The sequence below is a fragment of the Scaptodrosophila lebanonensis genome, unplaced genomic scaffold, assembly GCF_003285725.1.
Source record: "Scaptodrosophila lebanonensis strain 11010-0011.00,11010-0021.00 unplaced genomic scaffold, SlebRS2 tig00000138-arrow-arrow-pilon, whole genome shotgun sequence".
NCBI lineage: Eukaryota > Metazoa > Arthropoda > Insecta > Diptera > Drosophilidae > Scaptodrosophila > Scaptodrosophila lebanonensis.
Window position 1 is genome coordinate 1141051 of NW_022060587.1, and position 12863 is coordinate 1153913.

Consider the following 12863-nt stretch of genomic DNA (forward strand, 5'->3'; position numbering starts at 1 on the left):
CTTCAAAGTCATCACTGACTGCCGCAAATCTCTTAGTGAGAAGGCCCAGCAAGTCAGTATCACTGTCACATGGGTGCCAGGACACCAAGACATCGAGGGTAACTGCATCGCAGATGAGGTGGCAAGAAACCACATACATCCTCCAGACAGGGAAGGAACGGGCATGCCGTTGGCTTCCTTCCGGTTTTTGGCACGCAACATTCGCGGTCTATGATACAGCAACACTGGGAAGCAAGGCTCATCTGGCCAGTCCTTGACGCAAGAAGGACTTCTAAGCATGTAAAGCTGAGGCGAACCGAAATCTCCGTGGCTGGGGCACTTACGGGTCACTTACTTTGAAGGCATCCCATATAATGGCTTCTGCAGAAGCTGCAGAGACGAAGCGGAGAAGAAAAGTGTGGAGCACCTTCTCTGCTACTGCCCGGCACTGAGCAGGTGTTGATTACTTACTCTAGGGAAACTTTTGCTAACCGATCTCTCGGAAGCAACCAACATAGATTTCGTGAGTTTAATAAGATTTTTAAATACCAGCGGGTGGCTAAGGGTAGACTAAATTTTGAGATTATACGACATCACTATGGGCACCCTAATCACAACAATAAATGCTAGCACAACATGGACAAAGATCGGAATTCGGACGCGGGCAGACTAATATCAGACTAAACTGCATATCAAATAAACAATCTTTATATATTATAAAAAATAAATATAAATCTAAAATACAAAAATAAGTTTAAATGTAGTAAAATTAAATACGGGTTTTCAGAAAATGCAGTCATAACTACTTTCAGTTTTGAACCGTCGAGACTTAATGATTTTAGATTTCTTTACCTGCCATAACTTCCTTTTGATAACTGCTCCGACATAAGACCGGCTTTCCATGTGAGCTTGCAAAAAAAATTCTATTTAACTGAGAAACAAACGAATTCTTTTTAGAAAACTAAGTAGGCCTAATACAAGTAATATAAACTGTTTTTCAAATTGAACGCAACTGCCATTAGAAAAATTACATATTTTTGAAAAACATAAAACTTTTCTCTCCACCATTTGCATGCCGCTTTTTTTGTCGCCGTTATTATTCATCTAGATTTCAATTCATTCAATATACACGTATATATATTACAATTAATTATTTATGTAAGAAAACAATATTAGAAATTTTTAAATTTCACACTCTCGATGTCGCACTACACCAACTTTATATTAGTTCCACGATCATAAATCTAATTTTTAAGCAAGTTTTTTTTATTCTATTCGAAATCTTTCGAATCTTTCCTTATTTTTCCATATTTTCAATGTTTTTTTTTTGTGCAGCGCAAATAATTTCATAGTAAAAAATCGGTTCAAAAACTCTTACCCCCCTGGACTAAATCCTGGCTACGCCCATGGGTTAGCAACGTCTATTTTATTAGCTGTTATACTTTTTCAGATCCTTGCATTTATTCATACTGATCATACCTCTTTCTTATGCTACACCCATTCTCACTACGCTAAGATACCGATATCCGCTCTTAGTACAGGGTATGATGTTGTAACCACACAAAAAGAGAGATAGTCCTGACATCTTGGAGGCTATGCTGCCAGACGGCGAAATGCTTTCGCTGGAGGGTTAGGACATATCGGGGCTGCCTAGCATAATTTTCGGCATAGCTCTGTGCCTGTGGCTTACTTACTTACTTCTTTTTTAGCTTAGTGGCCTGGAGTCCATTAGATGTGAACTCTCTTTCAGCCATCTAGTGCATTCATATCTTGTATTGTATTCCTTACCGCAAACGCAATTTAAGACTTGAAGAATGGAGTTAAGGTTGATGTGAGGATAACTTAGCCACCTTCCACTAATGTTCTTGGAGATGCTGCACTGATCTGGTGGCTTGTATGATGAGTTCCCCACAGTAGACTGTTGCTTCTACCCCTTCTGCTTTGGAGCCACCCGTGTATTTGTCGATCAGTTCTGCTTAGCTTTGAAATGGCACAACTAAATGGAACTCTGTTATAATCTGCAACATGTGTACCAAGTACAGAACAAAGTTAACATTTTAGTGGACTAGCTAGCTTGCTGACAACCTCTTACCTCTCAATTCTAGTCAAACTTGCTGTCTAAGCCTAAGCCTATTTGATACAACGCCATTACTTTTGCTGTCTGGATACAGCATATAAAAGATACATTTTACTTGAGGATAAAAAAAACCTCTTTTAATATTTTGATCTGATAATTGTTTAAAAGACTACATATTAATCACTCTTTCGCAGAACCCTCACCACTCTACGATAATAATCATTATCATGAGGAATGTCTACGCTGCAATTCGTGTGGTTTAAACTTGACTGGTCCGAACCAGAAACGCGCTCGAAGGTTCAAGGTAAGTCTCAAAAATATCCCCTCCACTCCTTGAAATCTGTTGCTGAACTTCGAAACTCGCTACAATATATGTTGAGCTGATTTGATGGATGTATTGGCCATGTCCATTAACAAACAAAGAAAGAAAACAGCACAGTTCGATGTGGGCTCTCATGAATCAGAGTTTAATCGAAATTATATGGCAGCCGCGTTGATGCAAAGATGAATAATTTAAGCACCAACGCATATACATTTATATCTGCAGAATAGCACATAAAGAACGCAGCGAAATGAAAATAAAATCATATAGCAACTTTCTCGTGCCACTCCCCGACGCGCGGGCTCACACTTGCCCGTACATCTACACTTACCCGTACACCTACACCTACTTATGCTTATACTCATGCTCTCTGTCTCCTTCCATAGAACCAAATCCTGTGCGACCTGCATTTCGCCGACGTGGCCCTAATGGAGTGCTCCGATTTCATGCAACAGCTGCGGAGCTTCAAGCCACAATCGCTGGGCTGCGCGGTCGCCAGGCGCAAGAGCTCAACGACGTTAATATTTCCACTGCCGCCGCAGGCATGTTCAGGTATGTAGGAACTTTTTATTAAAGCGTGGCCGTTGAGTGTGAATGTAAATGTGAATGTGGCTGTGGGTGTGAGTCTGAAGCTGAAGCTGAATCTGAATCTGAGGCCAGAGTTGGGGCACACCACCGCGCGTGTGTGTGTGTGCATCTGCTTAAGACGCACTCAGGAAGCAGGCAACACTTTTTTACTATACTCGTATGCGTACGTGAATATGTGAATATGCACGGGTGTGGATGTGTATGAGTATGCGTGTGCGTGTGCGTGTGCGTGCGACTGTCGGCGCCATCACTATAATTCAAATGAGATTTGCGCTCACAGCAATCCACACACAGACACACGCACACACACACACACACACACGCACACTCATATACCCATCCACAGACAATCAACCGACTGTCATGTCTACAAGTTGGAGAATGCTTGGCATTTGCGCAATAAAGTTGTTCAAACATATTTGAATTTCGGGTTGCAAACACACGCATACACGCACACCAGCACCAGCACCAACACCATCATCAGCACCAGCACCGGCACAGGCCGCCATTTTTTCGCTGACTAAACTTTCAATTTGGCTTTTATTTTACTTCATTTGTTCATTGCGTTGCATTGCCTTTTTCTTCAGTGGGCCAAGTTTTCGTTCCCCTACCTTAAGCATAAAAAACAACATAAAGCTTAATAAAAAATAAAAAGGAAAATATGAAAACGGCACAACATTAATTATTTGTATTATTTAGTGAGATGACTAATACATAGTGTATACTTTCATATATATGTGTTTCAGAAATTAGTTTGAATTTAAGAAACTAAAGACCGATTTATTCCGCAAATTAGACAATAATTCATTTCCATTGCATTTGGCAAACATTTTCACAGACATCAGCACAATGATTTTGCCTTCCAGCATAATTTGAAGCTGAGAACAGGAACGGAAACAAAATGTCCAATCTTATTCAAATTTGGGTTTTTGAACAAGAGATGCTTCTTAGATGCTAGTACAATCCTAACTGCAATTTATCTAATTTTTCAAAGACTATAATTGTCTGGTGAGAGGTAACTGATATGTTTCTAATGTGGGATTAAAGGAGTTAATCGACAAACTTCTATTGCTGTAATTGCTGTTTAATATTTTAAGTATTTGATCATTAAATGGGGCCTTGCATAGTTCAACTATTGTTCCACACTAGACTCTGTGTCGAATCACAGCGCAATGATTAACCAATAAAATAATTGCAGTCTTATTACTCTGGAGGTGTGGTCTTTTATTAGAAATGTAAAACTGTCGGGTTAATTATTAATTAAATTAATTACACAACATTTTTTGAAAACAAATTCAATGGGCTCACAAAAGTTAATTGTACATGTGTCTATAATTCTGTTTAGTTTAGTTAGTAAATTGGTGGTCCCTTTTATTCTTTATCTCGAACTAGAAATATGACCCACCTATAGGGAAACGGAAAAGCAGCAGGATCAGGCGGGCTTCCCGTCGGGCTTCAATCAACCTCCCTAATACTGTGAATCTGGCTAAACAAAAGCTTGGCTGTGAGCAGGAAAGGAAAGTAGTCTTGAACTTATTTTGTCGTAATGGCTAAATGGAGAGGAATACCCCCTCTTTAACATGTCGTATTAAATAGTGGCCTCTCTGTTACTAGAACGGAGGAGGCCGGCTATTAATAGCATTTCCTGAAAAGAACAAGCGAGCTCTCGCGAATGTTGCACACATACTTATAATATGAAAGACGCGCTGACTTGGAACAAATTGATTTTAACTAAAATGTCATACGAGTATTAAGCAGCGCAGATCAATTTGAAATTGATATGCATTTGCAGAGTGTTGGAGCGACGGCCTTCAAAGTCCGCCGCCAGGGCCATCACATCCTTAATGCCTCACTCCACCAAACAGGACTTTTAAAGTATTTAAATGCCTGGAAAGTCACCTCTGCCTTCAAAATGTCTTACTTGTATATGCAATTTTTTAAATGGATTGAGATTGGAGAGATTGTGAGGGCAACTCGACTAGTAGGCTTTGTATAATTGTCCATCTGACACGCTTAATCCATTGGCAAATCCTTATTCGACCAATATACATTTATCAAATTGCTTAGGGATGAACTTAAATATTCTTTGGCGAACCGAATTCGACTTGTTTACACTTGCAAAGGAATTACCGAGTGGTCCACATAATCGTTTCTTTTTTGAAGTTAAAAATAATAACAATAATCTGTTTAATTGAATAAGTATTATTGGATTATTTGAAAGCGCAAAGAATTCCAATATTTATGAAACACGATCGAATTCATTTGGCCATATCTCACGAATGGCTTGCACGATATATGCCTTAAGAGCGTAAATCGTTAATTGATTGTTCGGAATCGCAGCTTCGATGTATCGCCGAGACGGCTGATGGCACGATAACCAACTATGTTTGGGTTTGCAGCGCTATCCTGCTGAAACCCAAGCCCAAAACTTCAATTCCCAGCCACAAAAAAAAACCGGAAAGGCGCTTCCAGCAGCATTTTTAAAAACCGCAACAAAATGGAGCACACTATACAAGTATATGTCGCCGAGAGAAAGGCATGGCTGAAATTGTTAACAATGTGAATACTCCACTTTTTATTGCTGCAAGCAAATCAGTTCTTTAAGCGACGCCGACTACACCACTACATCATAAGCTGTAAGGTGTTATATAATCAGACAAAGATCGTATAGAAATATATTCATGCTGTAATACATAGCACTATGCCAGTGGACTCCTTGGGGGCTCAGAACCCAGAATCGCAAACACAAATGAAATGAGCTGCAGTGCACCTCCATTCTCTTCTTTAATTGCTCACAGCTAGCGGCGAAAAGTGCACTCGAGTATATTTGAGCGCTATTGTTGTTGGCATTGCCTTTGTTCCTACATATAGTAGTACAAACGAATATACGAACACGATGCCCCCATCTGTCACTGCGAGTGTGCGGAAATGTGGTGTTTAAAATGGTTTATCAAAAGCTGCAATAAAATCAGTATCTAAGCGAAAAGCGCCAATACTCGCACACTCACGCATCACACACACACAACAACAACATTCGAGGGCAGAGTACACTGCATGTGTACAAACGCACGAATATACCTTCGAATATAAATCCTTCGGTTGTGTTATTTAAGCCCTCGCCTTCTTTGGATCTGATAAACGCCACTTACAACACTCATACTCGTACATACAAACATACATACATACGTACGTATGATACGTATACGTATGTACTATATATACAATATGTATGATTAAGGATAAATATGGCTACAGAAACAACAAAAAAGCAGGAGAAACACACACAAAGCAGGCACGCAGCCAGTCAAGCCATAAAATAGGTGAAATAATAAAACGAAAATAATCATTTTGCACGTCTATCTGCCGGAAGTGGATGGCTATCTGACGTATACGCCATGTAGTCTGCCCAGGCCACGTATGAATGCATAAACACGTGCACACATAGCGCCTCCACTGACCAGTGAAGTACGAGGGGGGAAAGTAAAAAGAAAAAAGAAAACAAGGGCGACGGAAATAGAGACAGAGGCAGAGGCAGAGACAGAGCTAGAGGCCGAGGCCGAGACCGAGACACTGACGCAGAGACCCATAAGAAGGAGGAGCGGCGGATACATGAAATATTTGAACGTGACAATTAAATTTATGAAATTATATACAGAGCCAGTACCAAAACGAGCACATACTATACAACAAAAACAAGAACCACGGTGTAATGGTTATTTCCGCTGCTTGGCCATATTTTGCGCCTCGTTGCGATGGAGCCAAGTCAAAAGGCAAGCCCAAAGGCCGTTGGTTATAGGCTGTGGGGGCCATACCCGTACAAATAAGTACTACGTATGTATGTTCATAAGTATGTACTATATGTATGAGAAATTGTCTTGAGAAAATGAGCGCGTGACTGGTGCGAAAATACTTGTACGACAAGACATTAGCAGAGACAGCAGGAAAGGGAAACGTGGCAGGCGGAGTGGAAGCTGTTCGAGGAGCGTATTCCTAAGGGAACGGCGTATGCCAGACTTCGGCTTATCTAGAGATAAAAGCGCATTTAGCTTTGCAAAGCATACGATTAAAATATTGGCCAGGCACGATTCACCCCTTTCTCAATGTCGTCCTTCATAATTAATATTATTAAAGCAAAAAAACTAAATGAAAAACAAAACTGACACTAGCGGGAACCCTCAATCAAATATTCCCACATATGGCAGAAGAGAGTACTTGTATATTTTTTATGAGAAAAAGCAGACAGGGCTGCTGTATAACAAGCTTCAACGCAAATTATAGCTTAACCCATTAATTGAATTTTTGATTTATTTTAATGATATTTCTTTACAATTTATACTCTTAAAATACATTTATTAATCTAACTTTTTGATAGGGATTAATAGCACTATGTAGAGTGCACATCTTAAAGCGCCGTTAATTAAAGATCGAAGCATATCAATATCTCGATATTTTCCCCCATTCTTAAACAATTTAAACATACATACTTCATTTAGTAACTTAACATCACAAAGAAATATGCAATGGCCCAACCCTTTACAGCAGTTAATGTGTTAAAAGATTGACAAATTAATGAACGAGTTAAATGTTCCTTTCGTTAGAGTGAGATTTGAATAATTAAGAACTTTTTCTTTGATATCCTATATAACTCAACAGCAGTTAATGTCTTCTAAGATTGACAAATTAACGAAATCGGTTAGATTTTTTTTTCTAAAAGTGTCACTTAACTGAAATGATTTTTGCCTTGAACAAAGAAATAATTAGTCACTTAAATTTGGCTATAATTTGTCGTAAGCAGATTTCCAAGTCTTATGACTTGTCTTGTCAATTTTAGACATACACGCACTCATCTAATTTAAATATGCAATATTTTCTAGATAATTGCTTAAGAAATTTACGCGCAAGTCAAAACCTTCAGCCACCTTGAGCGGTCCCTTTGCAATGCCCACATTGTCACATAATTTATATTTTTCTATTCTATTCGCTGCTATCATTTTGTCCCAGCTTTTTGTTTTTTCGTTGTTTTCGTTTTTTGTAATAAATTTATGGCCGCGCACTCGAACGCTTTTATATTTTTCCGTCCATTTACCAGCTCTTATGTACGCTTATGTCGTTCTTTCTGGTCTTTGCTTGCCATATTAATATTTTAATATGTCGTCACGCACATTTTGTTTCAATACATAGTAGGAGCGTTAAACTTGAAAAATGGTTTTAATATTTCTACATAAATATACTCACGTAGTTTGGAAAGCATATCATAATTATTTGAGGCATCCATCAGCTTTTCTACAGCCACTCTTTATTTGATTTTCATTTCACTTCTAATGAAATCAACAAATAATGTCCTTTTCAGCATCGAGATTGAAACCCGTTTCTTTATCAATTAAGATTGGGCAAACATCAGCTTAAGCCCTAAATTGACCGCAGGACTGAGGACTTTTTCTATACAATACATAGTATGAGCGTTAAACTTGCAAAATAGTTTTAATATTTCTACATAAATATACCCACGTAGTTTGGAAAGCATATCATAATTATTTAAGCCACCCATTAGCTTCTCTCCAGCCGCTCTTTATTCGATTTTCATTTCACTTCTGATGAAATCAACAAATAATGTCCTTTTCAGCATCGAGATTGAAAACCGTTTCTTTATTAACATTAGCACTAAATTGAGCAAACATCAGCTTAGGCCCTAAATTGACCGCAGGACTGAGGACTTTTTCTATTTGATTTTCAGTTGCTTTGGCAACTATGTACGAAGCCTCTGCCGTTGATCCTATTAAGTAACAAAATTGCTGGCGTACTCAAGTTCTGGACATGATGTGCATTCTGCTTTCAATTACGCTTAATGAAAACAACATAAGCAACAACAAAAAACAACACAAACAGCCACCACTTTCATCTTCGGACCAACCAAGTTTCCCTCTACCGCTGGTACATTCAAAAATTACGGATTTTAGCTTTGGCATTGCTGTTGTTGTTGTTATTATTGTTCCTGCTGTTGCCGTCGCCTTTTTCATAAACTGCATAAAATATGTAAACATTTTCAAGTTTTCCATCATGAAGTTTTTTGAGTGGAGCTGTAAGGAAAACTGCAATAACTTTGAACGTGCATACGGTCTTTTAATTGAGAATGAAAGGAGGTCACATTATGCGTAAACACAATTTTAATTCCAATTAAGCAGTCTTGACAAAAGCGTTTAATGGAAATTGCACGCATGTACAATTTTAATTTAATGAAGGAAAATTAGTCCTGGCAGTATATATGTAAACACAAGTATACTCAAATAAAAAATTAATTGATTGATTGATTCACAAGTCCGAGAAAGGATAGGTTACCCCCACTCCACCGCCATTATTGATTTTTCATAGCTCCCGTAGGTCATGGTACTGTGGTATTTTATGGGCAAGTGACTTTCTATTTTTCAATTCTATGAGAATTCCCCTTTTCTGATCAAACGGTAAAATTATTTGATTCTTTTTTGCTATTGGTGTAAGACTAATGAATACATTTTGTTATGCCTCTTCGTAACAAAACCAACCAACCAATCAACCATCCATCAGCCTTAGAAAATGTTTGCACAATGAGAAAAATGCATCTCTCAATCTCGCCCCAATTGCAATTATTTTCGAGAAATATACATACATTTAATTTTTATACCCTGTATCCGTAGGGTAAAAAGGGCTTATTAGGTTTGTGCCAAATACAGGGTGCGCCACCTTTTATGTCGGTATGCAAGCACTGAACATCCTTGAAAATAAACAACCGATTTTCAAGTATGAGATATTTTTATTTGATTTGGTTCTGTACAATTTCTTGAACTGAGGTTTTCAACACTGGTCTACTCAAGTCAATCGGTTCACTAATGATAAAGCCACTCAATATCCACACACCGACATAAAAGATGGCGCACCCTGTATGTAACAGGCAGAGGGAGCCATCTCCTACCCCATTAAGTATATACATATGTACATATATTCTTAATCAGCATGACGAGACGCATCGATCTGGACATGTCCGTCCGTCTGTCCGTCTGGATTAACGCGAGGATCTCAAAAACTATAAATGGTGGAACAACCAAAGTTGGTATCTGGATTCTCCTAGGTCCGAGAAAGGACGAGATCATTTTATTTTTTTGAATTTTCCTCCGCTACAGAATTTCACCTGTACAACCCACATTTCAAAAGCTATTTAAACCAAACATTGCACACGTAATCTATGTACAATTATCTACTTCCGAATCGGTCAATTCTAGGAAAGTTATTAGCGAAACAATTTCACTCCGGTTCTACGCCCACAAGCAGCACTATCAAGTTCGCTCTTCTCTTCTTCTTTTTACTTCTGCTGAGCGCCGAAAGTTTGGCTGGGTACAGGGTACCCAGCCCGACTGTAGCGTTATCTCTTGTTTTATTTAATTTCTATAATTATTCTACACAAATGTACAGAGTATTTCAAAGTCGGGAAACCCAACTTTGGCTATCTCCAAAGATTTCAACAGGAACTCTGCAACTATCCTTAATTGAGCATTTGGAGGATAAAACATAACTATTAAAAAGGCGTATTTTATATACTTTGAATATACTAAATAGTAAACAAAGGACTCATCAATTTAAAACAATAAATTTGCCAAATAATTGTAATGGAAGTAAGCAAAGTGCGTAAATCCTTGAGGTCCGCTGTCCGCGAATATAAGAGTATAATGGGAATTAATGGGAAGTGCGTTGTCCGAGCCATAAAGTGTCCAATTTGTGGATATTACCCTTTCAGGACCCTGTACCCAAACGGTAAAAGGGCATGTATGTATGTAGCACATAGAAGGGCATTCCATTCTTGTTTCAAATCAAAAGAAGATCAGCTTAACACTTTAAATGGCCTCTATTATGCTTTTATCGTTATCCAAAATATGAACCAGAATGTGCTTCCTATTTCAGCGTATGCCAATTATTTAGAGTTCTTAAAAATAAATGCGGCTAAGCGAATAGCATTCGAGAAATGTGTGCGATTCAATAAGCAGAACTCCTTTTCCAATATCCAATCCAGTCATGGACTCCAGCCCAGCTCACGAAACACGACACACGAACTCTTAACCAGCTGCTCCTCGAATCGCCATATATTGTCGTCAAGTACTGGCGTTAGCAAATCCGCCTTGTTTTCTGGTTCACGGTAGTGCTGCATCTGGGCCAGGGCTGTGGATACGTCCAGAGGGGCACATGAGTTCTGCCAGCTCAGGGGGAAATGGTTATGTAGTGTGGTCGCAAAAGCTGTCGCATGCAAGCACTTAGCGGCTAATGAAGGATGCAGGTGCTTCGCCACACGCCGCACATGTTGCAGCATATAGAAGTGTTTCGGTAGTGTTTCATTATAAGGCGGCTTCTCTCTGTACTCTGGAAAGTAAACATTGCGAAAGCAGTAACTGGCCCAAGCCTGGCAATTTGAGTTGCCACCGAAATCATCTGTAGATTCTAGGTGGTGCACCAGCGATGTCCAGTTGCGAATTGTGCCCAACGGCATGATCACCTCGTCCAAATCGAAGCCGCCAATAAAATCATACTCGTACAGATTTCGGTAGAAACAGTCGTTGTACGTTAGAACCTCATGTACCCTCTTGTTCAGATAACTCGTGGCATCCACACCGGGCAGTTGCAGCATGCGGAAACGCCGAAGCTTCAAAAACCCATGCTGCACATATCGGAGCAAGGTCCGGGTTGTGTTGGGCAGCAACGCGCCATCGTCTACGTAGGCTGTAACGCGCTCCGCGCCTAGCAGTTGCATCAGCTCGAGCCACTCTACGATGCGGGCTGAAATATCCCGATGCGGATAGTATAGGTCCTTAACGCAAACGGCAAACCGCAGGGCGTGACTGCGCCTCGGTGCCTCGTAAATAACGTGCAGCGCATTGGTGGCCCTTGCGCAGCCATCGGTGCCATGCACCAGTGAAACCAATTGTGGCACCCGCTGCATCATCTGGCCCTTGGGCACGGGGCAGCTTAGTAGTGTGGGGTAGATGTAATTAGGCCCTTGACCCCACGAGTCATACCAAATGACTTTGTGGTCGCGCACCTGCGAAATAGACGGTCTGCTGCTGCCGTCAAACCACATCTGGCAGTAAGTGGGCGGATACGGGCCATATATTGTATTGATCATTGCCAGCACAGCTACCATCGGCTCAAGTCGACGATCATAGTATGCACCAAATAAGTAATAGCTGAGGTTTCCTTCGCGCATCCTTTGGAAGTTTTCTCCCTCAAACAGCAGATCTGCATACCGTGGAAAGGGCGCGCACTTATCACTAGAGAGAGGCGAGCCTTGGCCTCTATTCGATTGCAACAACCTTCGCAGCGACTGCCAGCCATGGTCATCATCATCAACAACATTATCCGACTTTTCCTGAAGCGGAGCAGTTGCGGGCTTACTGTATGCTTTCTTGATGAAAGGCGCACGAGCTGTCCTTCAACAAAAGGGGAATATGATGGATGCCGTTGCCCCACTGCCAATGTGAGCACTCACCTGAGCGTCGCACAGCTCCTCTGTGCCGCCCAAGGTGCACGAGTAAAAGGACGACAGTGTAGCAGGCGATAATGAGCACCAGGAGCTTCAAAAGGCGCAGGAACTTTGACACCATCTTCAACAATTAGCGGTGCACAGAGAGAGACTGAGCCCGCTCAACCGCCAACTCGGACTATTCTATAACTTAACAAACACTATGTATTTGCTATGTACTCGACTATATTATCAGTAGCAGATGCATTTACTTGAGTGCATATTTAGGTAGAGGGGCATGTATTTGCTATCGCTGACATAATTGCAACATGAAAACCTTACGAGAGGGTCGCAGATATAAACTTAACATTAAATAACTTTAATGAATGAATGCAAGAAATGGAAAGCAAGCGAAAAAG

General features: G+C 40.2%; 2 protein-coding genes across 2 annotated transcripts in view; one reads left to right on the top strand and one right to left on the bottom strand.

Moving 5' to 3' along the window:
* The window catches only part of LOC115629268, an 83954-nt gene that overhangs the window by 25054 nt on the left and 46037 nt on the right, over positions 1-12863 (top strand). Inside the window, 2 exon segments of the mRNA XM_030525692.1 lie at positions 2251-2360; positions 2765-2930. Coding sequence (XP_030381552.1) covers positions 2251-2360; positions 2765-2930 — 276 coding nt within the window.
* On the bottom strand, positions 10509-12604 carry LOC115629269. The gene is made up of 2 exons (XM_030525693.1): positions 12472-12604; positions 10509-12407 (listed from the first exon to the last, which is right to left on the bottom strand). The coding sequence occupies exons 1-2, from the start codon at positions 12584-12586 to the stop codon at positions 11005-11007; spliced, it is 1518 nt and encodes a 505-aa protein (XP_030381553.1). The 5' UTR covers positions 12587-12604; the 3' UTR covers positions 10509-11004.

Bases quoted from the DNA above. Each gene is read 5' to 3' on its own strand.
- LOC115629269 (XM_030525693.1), bottom strand. From the start codon at position 12,586: ATGGTGTCAAAGTTCCTGCGCCTTTTGAAGCTCCTGGTGCTCATTATC. The intron at 12,408-12,471 runs GTGAGTGCTCAC...GTTGAAGGACAG, and splicing joins AGGAGCTGTGCGACGCTCAG to CTCGTGCGCCTTTCATCAAG.